The sequence below is a fragment of the Schistocerca cancellata genome, chromosome 10 (genome assembly GCF_023864275.1).
Source record: "Schistocerca cancellata isolate TAMUIC-IGC-003103 chromosome 10, iqSchCanc2.1, whole genome shotgun sequence".
Taxonomy (NCBI): Eukaryota; Metazoa; Arthropoda; class Insecta; order Orthoptera; family Acrididae; genus Schistocerca; species Schistocerca cancellata.
The window spans coordinates 159,948,649-159,966,697 of record NC_064635.1 but is presented as its reverse complement, the minus strand read 5'-3'; the positions used below and the strand labels follow the sequence as shown (position 1 = coordinate 159,966,697).

At 43.8% G+C, this 18,049-nt stretch overlaps 1 protein-coding gene across 1 annotated transcript; it reads right to left on the bottom strand.

Moving 5' to 3' along the window:
• Window positions 1-425: 425 nt before the first annotated feature.
• LOC126106797 (uncharacterized) lies at window positions 426-14,710 on the bottom strand. The gene is made up of 2 exons (XM_049913185.1): window positions 14,652-14,710; window positions 426-711 (listed from the first exon to the last, which is right to left on the bottom strand). Exons 1-2 carry the CDS (start codon window positions 14,700-14,702, stop codon window positions 445-447), a joined length of 318 nt encoding a protein of 105 aa, XP_049769142.1. The 5' UTR covers window positions 14,703-14,710; the 3' UTR covers window positions 426-444.
• Window positions 14,711-18,049: the final 3,339 nt, after the last annotated feature.

Here is an 18,049-nt window from a genome sequence, read left to right as displayed (position 1 = left end):
AGTCACAGAACAACAGCGACATTCAGCAAAAAGCCTGGAGGGTGAAAAAATGAAGTGGAGTACCAACAAGAAAAAAATACCCTCCAGATTTCCTTCAAATGGCGCCTAAGGTTTTGCACTTTTTGGTAATGACTATATTCATTTTATTTAGTTTCTTACGTTCACCTTTTATATAAATTCTATTAACTTTATTTTCTTACATACACCTTTTATAAAAAAAACAGTAACATTCATTTTTCTTACATGAACCTTTGTAAAAAATATATTCTTTTTGAACGAAAGTGAGGTGAGTTAGACATGAATATTGGGAATATATTAGATGAATTTGGCAGGTTCTGGATAACTGGATCAATTCCTGCCAGAGGCCGCGAAATTCATCTACTTATTCACCATGTATTAAATTTCCTCACTTCTTTCTTGCTCTTTGTATGCTGTTTGTCCCATTCATGTTTTTAATTTGTGAACCACCTCGACATTGCGGCGTCCTTTTTCTATTGCCCACACGGCCCTGAACAGTGCATCAGGGATATCCTTGAAGTCCAACGTTCCCCCTTCTTGTAGTTTTTCCACAATCTTCATGACTGCTACACCAACGTCATACGTGAGATACTTGTCAGTGATGAACAAGGCAAGGTGACACCATGGGCTGTCAACGACAGAGCAAGCGGAGTTCACAAGCTGCAAAACGTGGGTCCACTGCCACGCCTCAACCTGAAATGATAAGATGATTTCATTACTAAGTGCAGGCGTTCTTTACTGGCTATGGTGCATTAGTTACATGTATGGTAAGGAGACAAACCTACGTTTAGGGCATTTGTATACTTAGACAAATCTTTTGACAGTGTTGACTGGAATGCTCTCTTTGAAATTCTGCGAAAAGTTTTTTACAACTTTTGCAGAATCCAGACGGCGGTTTTAAGAGTCGAGAGACAGCGAAGCAGTGCTTGAGAAGAGAGTGAGATAGGGTTGTAGCCTATCCTCGATGTTGTTCAACATGTACATTAAGCAAGTAGTCAAGGAAATGAAAGAAACATTTGAAGAAGGAAAGTTCAGGGAGAACAAATAAAAAGGAGGAGCAGTTGAACGGAATTGTCATTGTGTTTAAAGGTCGATATAAGGTGAACATCAACAAAACAAAACAAGGATAGTGGAATGTAGTCGAATTAATTCGGGTGAAGCTGAGGGAATTACATTAGGAAATGAGACAATTAAAGTACTAGGTGAGGTTTTTCTATTTGGGCAGTAAAATAACGGATGATGGCCGAAATAAAGAGGATATAAAATGCACACTGACAATGCGAAGAAAAGCATTTCTGAAAAAGAGAAGTTCGTTAACATGTAACACAGATTTATGTGTTAGAGTGTCTTTTTGAAAGTATTTGTATGGAGTTTAGCCGTGTATGGGAGTGAACATGGACGATGAACAGTTTAGTCAAGAAGCCAATAGAAGTTTTTGAAGTGTGGTGCTACAGAAGAATGCTGAAGGTTGGATGTATAGATCGGGTAACTCGTGAAGAGGTACTGAATGGAATTGGAGAGAAAAGAATTTGTGGAACATGGAGGGCTTAAAAATCGTAGACGAAGACAAAGAGGTGAATACAGTAAGCAGATTCAGAAGTATATAAGTTGCAGTAGTTATTCAGGATTCTGAGATGAAGAGACTAGTGCAGGGTACAGTAGCATGGAGAGCTGCATCAAAGCAATCTTTGGACTGAAAACCACAACAACAACAACATGCTACACTGATAAGACAGGACATTACGACCACCTACTTAGCAGCGTGTTCGTCCACGTTTAGGGTGCAATAGAGCAGCAGTTGTGCGTGATTTGGATTCAAAAAGTCCTTCGTAGGTGTACGGAGCTACATGTTACCTGACGTCTATACGCAAATCAGCCAATTGGTAATTCATGGGCAGGAAGTTTGTAAGCGCAGAAATGGCACTCACTAGCCATACAGATGTGTTTCGTCTGGGGCAGATCAAACGAGTTGATGGCCAAGGCATCGTCCTCAAATGACTATAGCTTAGTGGAACGGGTAAGTAACCTGCTGAATATTGTCACTGCCGCGTGGGAAGACGTCAAGCGTCGTCGCAATAATATTCACGTGACCCACAGCTGTCGTGGTGCCTTTAGTCGCTTCCTAAGGTCCCATGGAGCACCGGGAGCCCAGCGTAGTACTGTCCCCATCTGCCTGCGCCCGCCGCGCAATTCGTGTTTCGCTCAATCGTGTATCCGGCCACACCATCGACTTTGTTTAAAGAGAATCCTGGGTCTACTGACCAGGCGACTCGTTACCATAGATCGACGGTCTACATCTACACCTGCATCTAGATAGATACTCCGGCATCCACCGTACGACGCGTGGCGGATGGTACCTCACACCACTACTAGTCATTTCCTTTCCTGTTCCACTCGCAAACAGAGCGAGGGAAAAACGACTTTGTATATGCCTCCGTGTGAGCCCTAATCTCTCATGTCTTATCTTCGTGGTCCTTACGTGCAATGTATGTTGGAGACAGTGGAATCGTTCTACAGTCATCTTCAAATGCCTGTAAATTTTTTCAATAGTGTTCCTCGAAAATAACGTCACCTTCACTCCAGGGATTCCGATTTCAGTTTCCACTTGCGTATTGCTCGAACCTATCAGCAACAAATCTAGAAGGCCGCTTCTGAGTTCCTTCGATGTCTTCCTTTAATCCAACCTGGTATGGATCCCAAAAACTCGAGCAATACTGAAGAATAGGTCGCACTAGCGTCCTATAAGTGGTGTACTCTACAGGTGGACTATGCTTTCCAAAAATTCACACAACAAAGCGAGGTCTACTGTTTGCTTGTCTACCACAATCCTCACATTGTTCATTCCATTCCGTGTCGTTTGGCAACGTCACGCCCAGATGTTTAAACGACGTGACTGTGTGAAGCAGGACACTACTAAAGCTGTATCCGAACATTACGGGTTTCTCTTTCCGACTCTTCCGCTTTAACTTACATTTTTCCGCATTTAGGGCTAGCTGCCATTCATCACACCACCTAGAAATTTTGTCTACGTCGTCTTGTGTCCTCCTACAGTCACTCAACGACTACAGCTTACCGTACACCACAGGATCATCAGCAAATAACCGCATATTGCTGCCCACTCATTCCGCCAAACGATTGAAAGTAACGGCGCTCCTGGAGCACCCCTGACGATATCCGTGACTCTGATGAACGCTCGGTGTCGGGCACAACATACTGCGCTCTGAAACTTAAGAAGTCTTCAAGCCACTCACACGCCTGTGAACTGTGAACCTGCTCCATATGCTCGTACCTTCTTTAACAGCGTGCAATGGAGCGCCGTGTCAAACGCTTTCCGGAAATTTAGAAATATAGCATGGAATCTGCATGTTGCGCTTCACCCCTAATTCGCAGTATATCATATGAGTAAACGACAAGCTGAGTTTCCTAAAACCATGCCAAATCGTGGACATAAGATTCTCGGTCTGAAGAAGATTTTTTATATTCCAACTAAGAATATGTTCAAGGTTTCTGCAGCAGACAGATGTTAGTGATATTGGTCTGCGATTTTGCGGATCCCTTCTTTCGCTCTTCTTATCTACAGGAATCACATATGATTTTTACAATCGCTTGGGACTTTGCGCTGGGTGAGGCATTCGCGATAAATGCAGGGTAGGTAAGGGGGCGAAGCTGCAGACTTGATCCAGTACCCACTGCAGTCGTAATTGACAATGTCGTTGGGTCAACAGGGGAGCATGCCCTTTCTGAAAGTCAGTGGACTTCGCCATTTGTGGCCCGTATCGACGCTAAAATGATAGCCCATTCGTCTCTGCCTTCTTATAAAAAGTGTCCCACAAACTGGTCTGCACTCTTTGAACTTTAATAACTAAAAGGGTGTGAAAGATTAGCGGATTAAATTGTGATTTTATGGTGTTCCCGTGACTAGTTTGTGTTGCCAGTTGATTTGTTTTTCTTTCTTTTATTTTCAGCCCGCATCTCGTGGTCGTGCGGTAGCGTTCTCGCTTTCCACGCCCGGGTTCCCGGGTTCGATTCGCGGCGGGGTCAGGGATTTTCTCTGCCTCGTGATGGCTGGGTGTTGTGTGATGTCCTTAGGTTAGTTAGGTTTAAGTAGTTCTAAGTTCTAGGGGACTGATGACCATAGATGTTAAGTCTCATAGTGCTCAGAGCCGTTTGAACCGTTTTTTTATTTTCAGTTGCCAGTAACTACAGATAAATAACAGATGACTGGAATCTTGTTCTTGAAGCGAAGGTAGTGGATTTTAAAGTGTTGTTCGAAACTAGTACGTAGACGATGACGGGCAGAATTGGAAAGGACGGCAGCGTCACGCGGAATACTAACGAATTACGCGACGAATATGGGGGGTGTCCATAGTTATACAAGAATGAACAAGATACCCAAAGAGACCCATTTACTGCGCTTAGGAGTAGGCAAATCAAGTGTTCACCGCATTTTAAGTCAAGCAGAGTGAGAAGCATACATTCCCTGATTGCTTCGAGCGATGGGTGAGGTCGATCCGGAATAACCGGTTAGAATTTTATGAATGGATTTGCGATAATGCAATGGTGAGTGGGCATTATGTGACGTTTAAATTGAATGGAACGATCATTCAACATAACTGTGTGTACTGGGCAAGAGATAATCCCCATGTCAAGCAATATGGAGCTGTTAGTCCTCCCAGATAAGCAGTGTGGTGTGGTACGTCTGTCAGAGGACCTGTACCGACGTTCTCTTTCAAAGGAACAGTGACACGCTTAAATAACCTTAGCACGTAGCAGGAACGAGTTGCACCGGCTGATCACCAAATGTAACAAAATCCCCCAACAAGACGGTGCACTGCCGCATTGCCATCATGAGAGGCGGCAATTCCTGGACGGAACATTGGCTGAGAGCTGGAGAGGACGACGAGGAAGATCTCCCGATCGATCGCCATGAGGTTTTCTTTGGGAATCAGTAAAGGACACCCTCCACACCACAATGGCACATACGCTGCATGAGATCGGAGAGGCGATTACGACTGGCTGTGCGTCCATTCCAATGGCAACCAACATACGTGTGTGTCGATCTGTTCCGCAGCGTTCCACGTGCTATATTGCTGTCGATGGAGGACCATTATAAACACCTTCAGCAGCAAAACATCAGTAATGTCGCAGTCACCTATGAATATTAAAACTTCATAGCTTTTCTTTTCTTTTTCCAGTTGTTAGAATTCAGTGTAAAACTCATTGTGGGACACCCTGGGTGCTTTTCTTTTGTACTGTGTCACATGCATGCAAAGGCCAGCATTCAGCCTTGTGATGAGTACTGGCCATGTATGTTTTGGCGCTCAGGGTATGTCATACATCAGGCTGTTGTTGTTGTTGTGGTCTTCAGTCCTGAGACTGGTTTGATGCAGCTCTCCATGCTACTCTATCCTGTGCAAGCCTCTTCATCTCCCAGTACCTACCGCAACATACATCCTTCAGAATCTGCTTAGTGTATTGATCTCTTGGTCTCCCTCTACGATTTTTACCCTCCACGCTGCCCTCCAATGCTAAATTTGTGATCCCTTGATGCCTCAAAACATGTCCTACCAACCGATCCCTTCTTCTAGTCAAGTTGTGCCACAAACTTCTCTTCTCCCCAATCCTATTCAATACTTCCTCATTAGTTACGTGATCTACCCACCTTATCTTCAGTATTCTTCTGTAGCACCACATTTCGAAAGCTTCTATTCTCTTCCATACATGGCTACACTCCATACAAATACTTTCAGAAACGACTTCCTGCCACTTAAATCTATACTCGATGTTAACAAATTTCTCTTCTTCAGAAACGCTTTCCTTGCCATTGCCAGTCTACATTTTATATCCTCTCTACTTCGACCATCATAGTTATTTTACTCCCTAAATAGCAAAACTCCTTTACTACTTTAAGTGTCTCATTTCCTAATCTAATCCCCTCAGCATCACCCGATTTAATTTGACTACATTCCATTATCCTCGTTTTGCTTTTGTTGATGTTCATCTTATATCCTCCTTTCAAGACACTGTCTATTCCGTTCAACTGCTCTTCCAAGTCCTTTGCTGTCTCTGACAGAATTACAATGTCATCGGCGAACCTCAAAGTTTTTACTTCTTCTCCATAAATTTTAATACCTACTCCGAATTTTTCTTTTGTTTCCTTTACTGCTTGCTCAATATACAGATTGAATAACATCGGGGAGAGGCTACAACCCTGTCTCACTCCTTTCCCAACCACTGCTTCCCTTTCATGTCCCTCGACTCTTATAACTGCCATCTGGTTTCTGTACAAATTGTAAATAGCCTTTCGCTCCCTGTATTTTACCCCTGCCACCTTCAGAATTTGAAAGAGAGTATTTCAGTTAACGTTGTCAAAAGCTTTCTCTAAGTCTACAAATGCTAGAAACGTAGGTTTGCCTTTTCTTAATCTTTCTTCCAAGATAAGTCTTAAGGTTAGTATTGTCTCACGTGTTCCAGTACTTCTACGGAATCCAAACTGATCTTCCCCGAGATCCGCTTCTACCAGTTTTTCCATTCGTCTGTATAGAATTCGCGTTAGTATTTTGCAGCTGTGACTTATTAAACTGATAGTTCGGTAATTTTCACATCTGTCAACACCTGCTTTCTTTGGGATTGGAATTATTATATTCTTCTTGAAGTCTGTGGGTATTTCGCCTGTCTCATACATCTTCCTCACCAGATGGTAGAGTTTTGTCATGACTGGCTCTCCCAAGGCCATCAGTAGTTCTAATGGAATGTTGTCTACTCCCGGGGCCTTGTTTCGACTCAGGTCTTTCAGTGCTCTGTCAAACTCTTCACGCAGTATCTTATCTCCCATTTCATCTTCATCTACATCCTCTTCCATTTCCATAATATTGTCCTCAAGTACATCGCCCTTGTATAAACCCTCTATATACTCCTTCCCCCTTTCTGCCTTCCCTTCTTTGCTTAGAACTGGGTTGCCATCTGAGCTCTTGATATTCATACAAGTGGTTCTCTTCTCTCCAAAGGTCTCTTTAATTTTCCTGTAGGCAGTATCTATCTTACCCCTAGTGAGACAAGCCTCTACATCCTTGCATTTGTCCTCTAGCCATCCCTGCTTAGCCATTTTGCACTTCCTGTCGATCTCATTTTTGAGACGTTTGTATTCCTTTTTGCCTGCTTCATTTATTGCATTTTTATATTTTCTCCTTTCATCAATTAAATTCAATATTTCTTCTGTTACCCAAGGATTTCTATTAGCCCTCGTCTTTTTACCTACTTGACCTTCTGCTGCCTTCACTACTTCATCCCTCAGAGCTACCCATTCTTCTTCTACTGTATTTCTTTCCCCAATTTCTGTCAATTGTCCCCTTATGCTCTCCCTGAAACTCTGTACAACCTCTGGTTCTTTCAGTTTATCCAGGTCCCATCTCCTTAAATTCCCACCTTTTTGCAGTTTCTTCAGTTTCAATCTGCAGTTCATAACCAATAGATTGTGGTCAGAATCCACATCTGCCCCTGGAAATGTCTTACAATTTATAACCTGGTTCCTAAATCTCTGTCTTACCATTATATAATCTATCTGATACCTTTTAGTATCTCCAGGGTTCTTCCATGTATACAACCTTCTATCATGATTCTTAAACCAAGTGTTAGCTATGATTGAGTTGTGCTCTGTGCAAAATTCTACCAGGCGGCTTCCTCTTTCATTTCTTTCCCCCAATCCATATTCACCTACTATGTTTCCTTCTCTCCCTTTTCCTACTGACGAATTCCAGTCACCCATGACTATTAAATTTTCGTCTCCCTTCACTACCTGTATAATTTCTTTTATCTCGTCATACATTTCATCAATTTCTTCATCATCTGCAGAGCTAGTTGGCATATAAACTTGTACTACTGTAGTAGGCATGGGCTTTGTGTCTATCTTGGCCACAATAATGCGTTCACTATGCTGTTTGCAGTAGCTAACCCGCACTCCTATTTTTTTATTCATTATTAAATCTACTCCTGCATTACCCCTATTTGATTTTGTATTTATAACCCTGTAATCACCTGACCAAAAGTCTTGTTCCTCCTGCCACCGAACTTCACTAATTCCCACTATATCTAACTTTAACCTATCCATTTCCCTTTTTAAATTTTCTAACCTACCTGCCCGATTAAGGGATCTGACATTCCACGCTCCGATCCGTAGAACGCCAGTTTTCTTTCTCCTGATAACAGGCTGTTAGCAAGACAAAATGACACCTGTCTAACTTCTCAGTACAGTATGTATTATAAACATGGGATGGATTGTAAAATACTCACAAAATCTTAAAATTTTGGATATGATATTACAAATGCTATGTGCGTCCACGAGCAGCTCCAAGAACAACATCTAGACGATATATAAATTCGTCATAAACATTACAAAATGAATCTGCTTTTACAGAACTTATGGCAGCAGTTAACCTGTTCACTTATGTCACAAAGTAAAGTGGAGATTAACACACTTTCCTCCACATATACCCACAAGAAAAACTGGCATTGGGTCATGAAACTTCCTGGCTGATTAAAACTGTGTGCCGGGCCGAGACTCGAACTCTGGACCTTTGCCTTTTCGGGGAAGTGCTCTACCAACTGAGCTACCCAAGCACGACTCAGGCCTCGTCCTCACAGCTTTACTTCTGCTAGTACCTCGTCTCCCACCTTCCAAACTTCACAGAAGCTCTCCTGCGAACCTTACAGAACTAGCACTCCTGACAGAAAGGATATTGCGGAGACATGGCTTAGCCACAGCCTGGGGGATGTTTCTAGAATGAGATTTTCACTCTGCAACGGGGTGGGCGCTGATGTGAATCTTCCTGGCAGATTAAAACTGTGTGCCGGACCGAAACTCGAACTCGGGACCTTTGCCTTTCGCGGGCAAGTGCTCTACCAACTCAAGCAAGTCTCACACCCCGTACTCACAGCTTTACTTCTGCCAGTACCTCGTCTCCTACCTTCCAAACTTAACAGAAGCTCTCCTGCATACAGTTTGAATCTGCCAGGAAGTTTCATATCAGCGCACACTTCGCTGCAGAGTGAAATCTCATTCTGGAGGCATTGGGTCATGTCTGGAGACCTCGAAATCCACGAATGCAGGACAGCGTCTCGGGTTCCCCTGCGCACGATCCAGCGTTGAGGCAGAGTGTCATTGAGAAACTGGCGTACGTCGTTGTGCGTGTGGTAGGAGTTCCATCCGGTTCGAAAGTGAAGTCATTACAGTCGTCCTGCAGTTGTGGAAAAAGCGAATTTTGCAGCATTTGAAGATAGCTCAACGCCGGGCTGGGCACACGGGACTCCAAGACACTGTCCTATTCTTGGCCTCCGACATCGCCAGACATGACCCCATACGTTTTTTTCTAGTGGTGATATGTGAAAGAAAGTGTCTTCATCTCCCCTTTATCTCGTGACACAGAAGAAGTATGGAACAGAATAACAGCCGCCATAAATTCTGTAAAAGCAGATACACTGTGTAAAGTTTATGACGAATTTAACTATTGTCTAGATGTTGTTCGTGCTACTGCTCGTGGGAACACAGAGTATTTCTAATACCATAGCTAATTTTTTAAGATTTTGTATTTTGCAGTTCATTCCATGTTTGTAGTATGTTTTATCAATAAACATCGAGTTTTGAAAGTACGTCATTCTTTTTTTTTTAAAAAAACCCTGTATTAGTCTTATTCATTAATATGCAAATAACTTATCTCCTGTGATGACAGTATTAATTCAGGTAAATGTGTGAATAAATATAGCCTTCGGTACTGGAGATTGAAACTGCCAAATTACAAATAGGCGGCATGCAACAAACGTCTAACTGGCATGAAGTGTACAACATGTTTAGCTACACAGATCATTAGCACTTCACATAAAGTGAATGACGACTGAAGAAAATCGTTCTGCGTGACGGGAGAGTAGCCCTTCCGCAGATTGCTGGGCCATCCACAAGTGTCAGTGAGCGAAACATCATCGATATGGGCTTTCGGAGCCAAAGGCCCACTCCTGTAATCCTGATGACTGCACGGCACAAAGCTTTACGCCTCGCCTGGGCTGCGCGTGGTAGCCGTGCGGTCTGTGGCGTCTTGTCACGGTTCGCCAGCTTCTCCCGTCGGTGGTTGGAGTCCTCCCTCGGGCATAGGTGTATGTGATGTCCTTAGCGTAAGTTCGTTCAAGTTAGATTAAGTAGTCCATAAGCCTAGGGACCGATGACCTCAGCAGTTGGAGTGTTATGGCACCCCTGATGCGTCTAGATACGACTCTGACGGTTGACACGTACGTACGCATCCTGTCTGGTTACTTGCATCCATTCATGTCCAATTTGCATTCTGACGGACAGGACAATGTGACAACCTACACGCCCAAAATTGCTACGGAGTTGCTCCAGGAACACTGTTCTAAATTTAAACACTTCCGCTGAACACCAGAAATGAACATTATTGAGCATATCTGCCTTGCAACGTGCTGTTCAGAAGAGACCTCCGCGCCCTCGTACTCTTACGCATTTACGGACAGCACTACTTCAGACATGCCACGTCGTGTTGGGGCACTTCTGCGTTCTTGCGGGGAACCTACATGATATTAGGCACATGTACCAGTTACCTTGGCTCTTCAGGTGTGTTTCTTCTGGTATCCAACTATGTTTTTGTCAGTTTTGTGGCGTGTTTTAGGATAGAAATGTTTGCTGCGTGTGCTATGTTTATACCTTGTCTTCTCAAAATTTCGGTAATTTTATGTGTGAGTTTGTATGTCATTGTGTACCATCTTGTGCTTTCTCTTATATTTTCCTGATTATTCTATGTAGTTGTTATGGTGCTGAGTTTTAGTGTTTGTGTTTGGTTCTGATGTGTTGTTGTCTGTTCTGTTGTGTTTTCTGCTTCTATTTTACTTTTAATTTTGTTGTTTAGCTTTGTGACTAAGTTACTACGGTAACCACTGTGTTTGGATACATGCATTATAATGTAGAGTCCTTTTTGGGAGTTTTCTCTGCTGAGCGGCACTGGTTTGCGTCCATGGAGCATATGTCGAAGCGCTGCTCCCTCCGAATAACCACCGACACACCCACACTTACACCCTCATTCACCCAACCTTCCAGGAACATACACACACACACTCTCACACACACACACACACACACACACACACACACACACACACACACACAAAAATAATAATCCATACACATAGAAACCCCTCTCTCTTACACACATGGAGAAACGCTATAACACTGTAACTGGCTTCTCAAGAGATATCGAATGGGGCTGTTAATACATCCGTAAGAGTACGTGGGGCTGGAGTTCTCCTCTGAACAATATGTTGAAAGGGCATCCCAGATATGAATAATCATATCTGGGGAGTTTAGTGGGCAGCGGAAGTATTTAAACTCAGAAGAGTGTTCCTGTAGCCACTGTAGCAATTCTGCAAGTGTGGGGTGTCGCATTGTCCTCATGGAATTGCCCAAGTCCTTCGCAATGCGCAGTGGACATGAATGGATGCAAGCAATCAGATAGGACGCTTACATGCATGTGACCTGTCAGGGTCGTATCTGCACGTATCAGAGCTCCCACATCACTCCAGCTGCACATGACCCACACCACTACAGAGCCTCCACCAGCTTGAACAGTCTCGTGCTGACACGCAGGGTCCATGGATTCATGAGGTTGTCTCCATACTCGTACATTTCAATCCGCTCGATACAATTTGAAATGAGTATCGACAGACAAGGCAACATGTTTCCCGCCATCAACAGTCCAATGTCGGTGTTGACTGGCCCAGGCGAGGCAGCTTCGTGTCGTGCAGTCATCAAGGGTAAACGAGTGGGACATCTTGCATGTCTGTCACGTTGAACGATTTTCTTCCGTTGTCTTTGGACCCATTCTTGCAGGATCTGTCTCCGGGCGCAACAATGTCGGAGAGTTGATGTTTTAACGGATTCCTCATATTGAAATGGCCATACAGGAAAGTCCCCACTTTATCGCTACATCGGAGATGCTGTGTCCCATCGCTTGTGCGCCGACTATAACCCCACGTTCAAACTCACTTAAATCTTGCTAACCTGCCATTGTAGCAGCAGTGACAGATCTAACAACTGCGCCACACTCTTGTTTTGTTGTGTAGGCGTTGCCGACCGCAGCGCCGTATTCTGGCTGTTCACATATCTGTATGTTGCCCAAGTCGTTATACGTTGTACGTAGATGTTTGAATACGCACGGTTATACCAGATTCTTTGGCGCTTCAGTGCAGTTTAATTCTGCACTGGGAAATATGTTTGCCAGAAACAACTATGTTCGAGTCATTAAATAAAACATAAAAAACCGATTTTTAAACGCTGCCCATCCCCGCTACGTCTTCTCCCCTAGCCGGGTAGGGAGCTTTAGTATGTTTTTCATGACACTTCCTCCTACGAATATACAAAAATTTGACACTACACGTTGAGTGGACTACTATGTAAATTTTTTCCGTTAGTTAACATTACAACTGAACTGCTCCTTTTTCATGATGGCGGCTTAGTGAGATTCTTATTACAGGTAGACAACGGATTAAAACGCTGGAAGTAGATGTAGAGAAAACACAATGGTTAAATAAAGGCAGCCTAAGTGGGCAAACACCGCATTCCTTTAGTTTCTGGTCTCAACTCGTTCAGTTTCGGCAACTGCTGCTCTTCCAATAGCTGCAACTAGAGGCCTCCGCTCTGCAACAAAGATCACGTGTGTGATGGAGGGGGGGAGGAGAGTTGCGAGGGTGGGGTGATTGGGTGCTCGGTTCCTGTTTCTGCTAGGAACACGGGGGGAAATCTTTTGGTTTAGCCCGGACCAGTGGTCATTTGTATAGCTATTCCAATATCTGTCTTACTGTACCTGTGTTACAGTATATTAATCAAGGTTTGAACGAACAACCGGAGATGGTGCACAGCCAGGTTTTGCAATCAGATTAACTCCTTTTGCAAAAGATTTTAACCAGGCCGAAAATAATGCTCAGCTGATGGAACCTGTTGGAAGCTTCCCATTGTTTGTGCAAAAACAATCATCCTTTAATGATTCCAGACTGGAGCGAGACTGATCGTTCAAATGTGCTCCGCAGATGTATCGGACCTTGTTCTAAGACAAAGTTCAACCGTTTGAAAAAAAGTTGCTTCCTTTGGATTTGACATACAAAAAACACATTTTTCTGAGAGGTCTTGGAGTGTGCCATTTTTATACAATAAACTTGTACGAATCGGTTCAAACTTTGCACGAATGTAGATAAATGGATAACGTCAAAACGAAAAAGATCTTTGTCATTTGACGAGACACGATGGTTAAAACTGAGCTAAACGTAGCACTTAAAATTCGTTCTTATATTAACCTAATGCGCGGAAATGACTTAAAGTGAATCGAATAAATTAAAATAGTTCAAATGGCCCTAAGCATATGAGACTTAACATCTGAGGTCATCAGTCCCCTAGACTTAGAACTAGTTAAACCTAACTAACCTAAGGACATCACACACATCCATGCCCGAGGCAGGATTCGATGCTGAGACCGTAGCAGCAGCGCGGTTCGGGACTGAAGCGCCTAGAACCGCTCGGTCACAGCAGCCGGCGAATAAATAAAAAATGTGTTCTTACGATAGGACTGAAAACTCCCTTTCAAAACTCTAGCTTCATCAGGGTTTTATTTGCAACAGACATTTATTGTGAAATTCTGTACGTGCGCAACTTCTGTGTTTCAAACTTGTCCGAATCGGTTGAATATTCGTAAGCAGATAGACAAATACAATTCAGGACCGTCCTGTTGCTTTGTGAAAGCTTTATCCTTTGCCACGATATAAGCAACATGATTCGGTAGACAGTAAGAAATCTGTACTAGATCAGTCGTTACCCGAGTCATCGAAAACCTACAACGGTTGCCAAACTATGGTGATCTAACATCAAAATTACGTTAGAGTGAAAGTTGGAAAAGAGAATGAAAAACGCTCTTTTCATTAGAAGACGAATATGTCCTGGACAGAGTTAGGTATGTAAAAGAAAGGAACCAGCTTTGCGATTAATCTGGAAGCTTCAAAGACATTTAAATCAAAACATCTTGACGCACTGGTGCTTCTTTAAAGAGTCCACCCTGCTTCCCCAGCGCAATGAGCTCAGTTATACCCAACCCCTGTTACGGATATGGTGAAGTGTGTTAAGAGGAAACAGACAGGAGTTTATGTGCTTCTAGTGAGTGGGTTAGATCTACAACAGGAAGTATCCGAGACTGCCTGTATATCTATAATAAGAACTGTCCCAGAGAGGGGATGCAAGCCTAACGATACGTTGTGTCATACTGCACAATATGACAAATGCCGTGTCGGATGACATGAAAGCATGTGCCATGTTACACGCCATGACATCATGTATCGTGTTATTTCACTTAACACGATGCATTATATTACACGGGCACGGATACTAATACTAACGTATAAAAATGCTCCAATATGTCAAAATGATTTAAGTGGCTTTGAAGTTGCCAGCTAAGTCGAAATGTTTTCTTTTAGACCCCTAACTCTGCCCAAGACAAGTTCGCCTTTTTTGTGCTAAGATAGGAGCATGTTTCATTCTAGTAATAGTATGTACGAAATACGAGGGCGTGATGGAGCAGACTGCACGCATACTGTACCTGTGAGGTCACGAGCAAACACAACAGGATAGCAACTGTTGGCGACCTCATCTTGGGAGCTCCACTCTCGTACTGAAGATCTGTCTGCACCAGCCGGCCCTAAGAACAGTGCCTGCCGCCCAGGGGAACCCCCCAGCCTATCTGGGCGTTCCCGTGATCTGATGCAACACAGATAACACGTAACAGGTCAGCACACTCAGCAAAAGACAGGCAAGGCGAGCAATCACACAATCTGCCAGCAGATGGAGAACTGACTCTTGAGGGTGCGATGCAGCACTCTCCGTCACAGGCAAAACCGTTATGACCATACTTCAACAGGGTGGATTAGGGATTAACAAGCCTTGCGGCTGGCAGTGCTATTAATTAATTTTGACTATAATTTGTTTCACGGCTTTATGTGTGTTTTGCGAGGAGGAATGGAAGTAAACAACTAGACAGGAATGGCTGGGAAACAGGGAGAATTTTTTCCTATCTGACAGTTTGGTACTATCAGATAGTACCCGTAGTATAGTTTACGCTAGGGACGAATTTTCGCTCTCAGCTACTGTCTGATAGCTCCTTGCGAGTACTTTCTGGGAGTGTCGCACAGTCTTGCAAGAGGAGAGGTTCGTGGCGGGGTGAGAGGGTTTTGAGAGGTGAGAGATCTGTGCATGAAGGATCAGATTGCCATGGAAGAGCGTCGGGCTGCAGCTGTACTTTTAATTGCAAATAACAAAACGTAAGCGACCCTGTTTGTGTTGGATAAGAGAGTGCATTAGGCGGCGGAATGATTGTGAAACACGCAAGAATCTCACTGTGGAGCTTCTGACGGAAGATTCTCAACAATACCGAAATTTTACGAAAATAGCAGGGATGTATGTGGACGAAATACTCTGTGTCTACATCTACATGTGGCGAAGAGTACCCTGTACCACTACTTGTCATTTCTTCTCCCGCGCCACTCGCAAAAAGAGCGACGGAAAAACGACTGTCTGTATGCTTACGTATGAGCCCTAATTTCTCGTATCTTATCTTCTTACGCGCAATGTATGTTGCCGGAGTAGAATAGTTTGCAGTCAGCTTCAAATGCTGCTTCACTAAATTTTCTCAATACTGTATCTCGAAAAGAAGGTCGCCTTCCTCCAGGGACTACTATTTGTGTTGACGGAGCACTTAGGTGTTGTTCGAACCTATCGGTAACAACTCTAGCACCCCGATTCTGAATTGCTTCGATCTCTTCCTTCAATCGTACTTGGTACAGATCCCAAACGCTCGAGCAGTACTCAAGAATAGGTCTCACCGGCGTCCTATATGCGGTCTACTTTACAAGTGAAGCACACTCTCCTAAAATTCTCCCAATAAACCGAGTTCGACCATTCGCTTCGCTACCACAGTTCTCACACGCTCTCGCCACCTCATATCGCTTTGCAACGTTACGCTCAGATGATTAATTCTTCTCGGGTTGACAGCCGAGTAAATGCGTTGTTCTGCGGTAACGTTTCAGCAAGTTTCTTACTTGCATTTTCAGGCGAAGATTGCAACTAAGAAGGTTGCTGAAATGTTGCCATAGAACAACGCATTGACTCGGCTGTCAACCCGAGAAGATTTTATCATCCAGATGCGCCGAGAAAGCGGGTATTCACGCGTTACACCCAGATATTTAAACGACATGATTGTGTCAAGCATTACACTAGTAATACTCCATCCGAACATTACAGCTTTGATCTTCCCTCTCATCCGCATTTTCTTCCACTTTTACGGCTAGCTGCCATTCATCACACCAAATGGAAATTTTGTCTGTCATTTTGTATCTCCCTACAGTCACTCAGCTTCGACACCTTACCGCTCACCACGTCGTCATCAGCAAACAATTGCAGATTGCTGTCCACCCTGTCTGCCAAATCGTTTATCACACAGAGAACAACACCGGTTCTATCACATTTCCATGGGCAGTTCTGATGATACTCTTGTCTCTGATGAACACTCGCCGTTGAGAACAACAAAAAAATGCTTCAAATGGCTCTGAGCACTATGCGGCTTAACTGCTGAGGTCATCAGTCGCCTAGAACTTAGAACTAATTAAACCTAACTAACCTAAGGACATCGCACACATCCTTGCCCGAGGCAGGATTAGAACCTGACACCGTAGCGGTCGCTCGGCTCCAGACTCTAGCGCCTAGAACCGCACGGCCACTCCGGCCGAGAACAACATTCTGGGTTCTATTGCTTAAGAAGTCTTCGAGCCACTAACATTCCTGTGAACTTATTCCATATGCTCGTACCTTCGTTAACAGCCTGCAATGTGGCATCGTGCCAAATGACTCAAATGGGTCTTAGTACTATGTGACTTAACATCTATGGTCATCAGTCCCCTAGAACTTAGAACTACTTAAACCTAACTAACCTAAGGACATCACACAACACCCAGTCATCACGTGGCAGAGAAAATCCCTGACCCCGCCGGGAATCGAACCCGGGAACCCGGGCGCGGGAAGCGAGAAAGCTACCGCACGACCACGAGCTGCGGACGTTCCAAATGCTTTCCGGAAATCTATAAATATGGAATCAGTTTGTTGCCCTTCATCCATAGTTCTCAGCGCTTTCTAAAATCATGCTGATTCGTGGACATAAGCTTCTCAGTGTCAAGAAAGTTTATTATATTCGAACTGAGAATATGTTCAAGGATCCTGCAGCAGACAGAAGCTAGGTATATTGGTCTGTAATTTTTCGTGTCCGTTCTTTTACCACTCTTATCTACTGGAGTCGCCTGCGCTTTTTTCCAGTCGACTGGGTCTTGGTGCTGGGCGAGAGATTCGCCATAAATACCATCGAAGTAAAATTTAGGTATTGTTGATGATCTTCCGGCAGAAGCTCCAACAGTGAGGGCCCAGTTCTGTAGAGCGTTCTTTGGAAAGTAGAACTGGGTTTCCATCCGGACCTGGTGGTGTATTTACTTTCAAAATTTTCAGTTGTTTCTCTCGCCAGGTATGCTTATTACAATGTCGTCCATACGGGAGTCTGTCTGATGGTCAAATGACGTTATGTTTGTACGATTCTTCTGATGTGAACGATTTTATGAATGTGAAATTTAAAACTTCGGTTTTCATTTTGCTGTGTTGAACTGCCACACCAGATTGGCCAACAAGGGTCTGAGTGGAAATCTTAGACACGCTTAGCGATTTTATTTAAGACCAGAATTTTCTCGGGTTCTCTGCCAGATCTTTTCCTAAGGTGTGACGATGGTAGTTGTACACTTCGCTCACGGATCTTTCCATAGACCCACGAATCTCTGCTAACCTTCGCTTGTCGTCATTTGTGGTTTTCCTTTTGAGCCGATCGCAGCAGCCTCTGCTTCACCAGCATCCGCGGAATTTCGTTATTACACCATGGTGGACCATTAAAACAACATAATGTGCTAG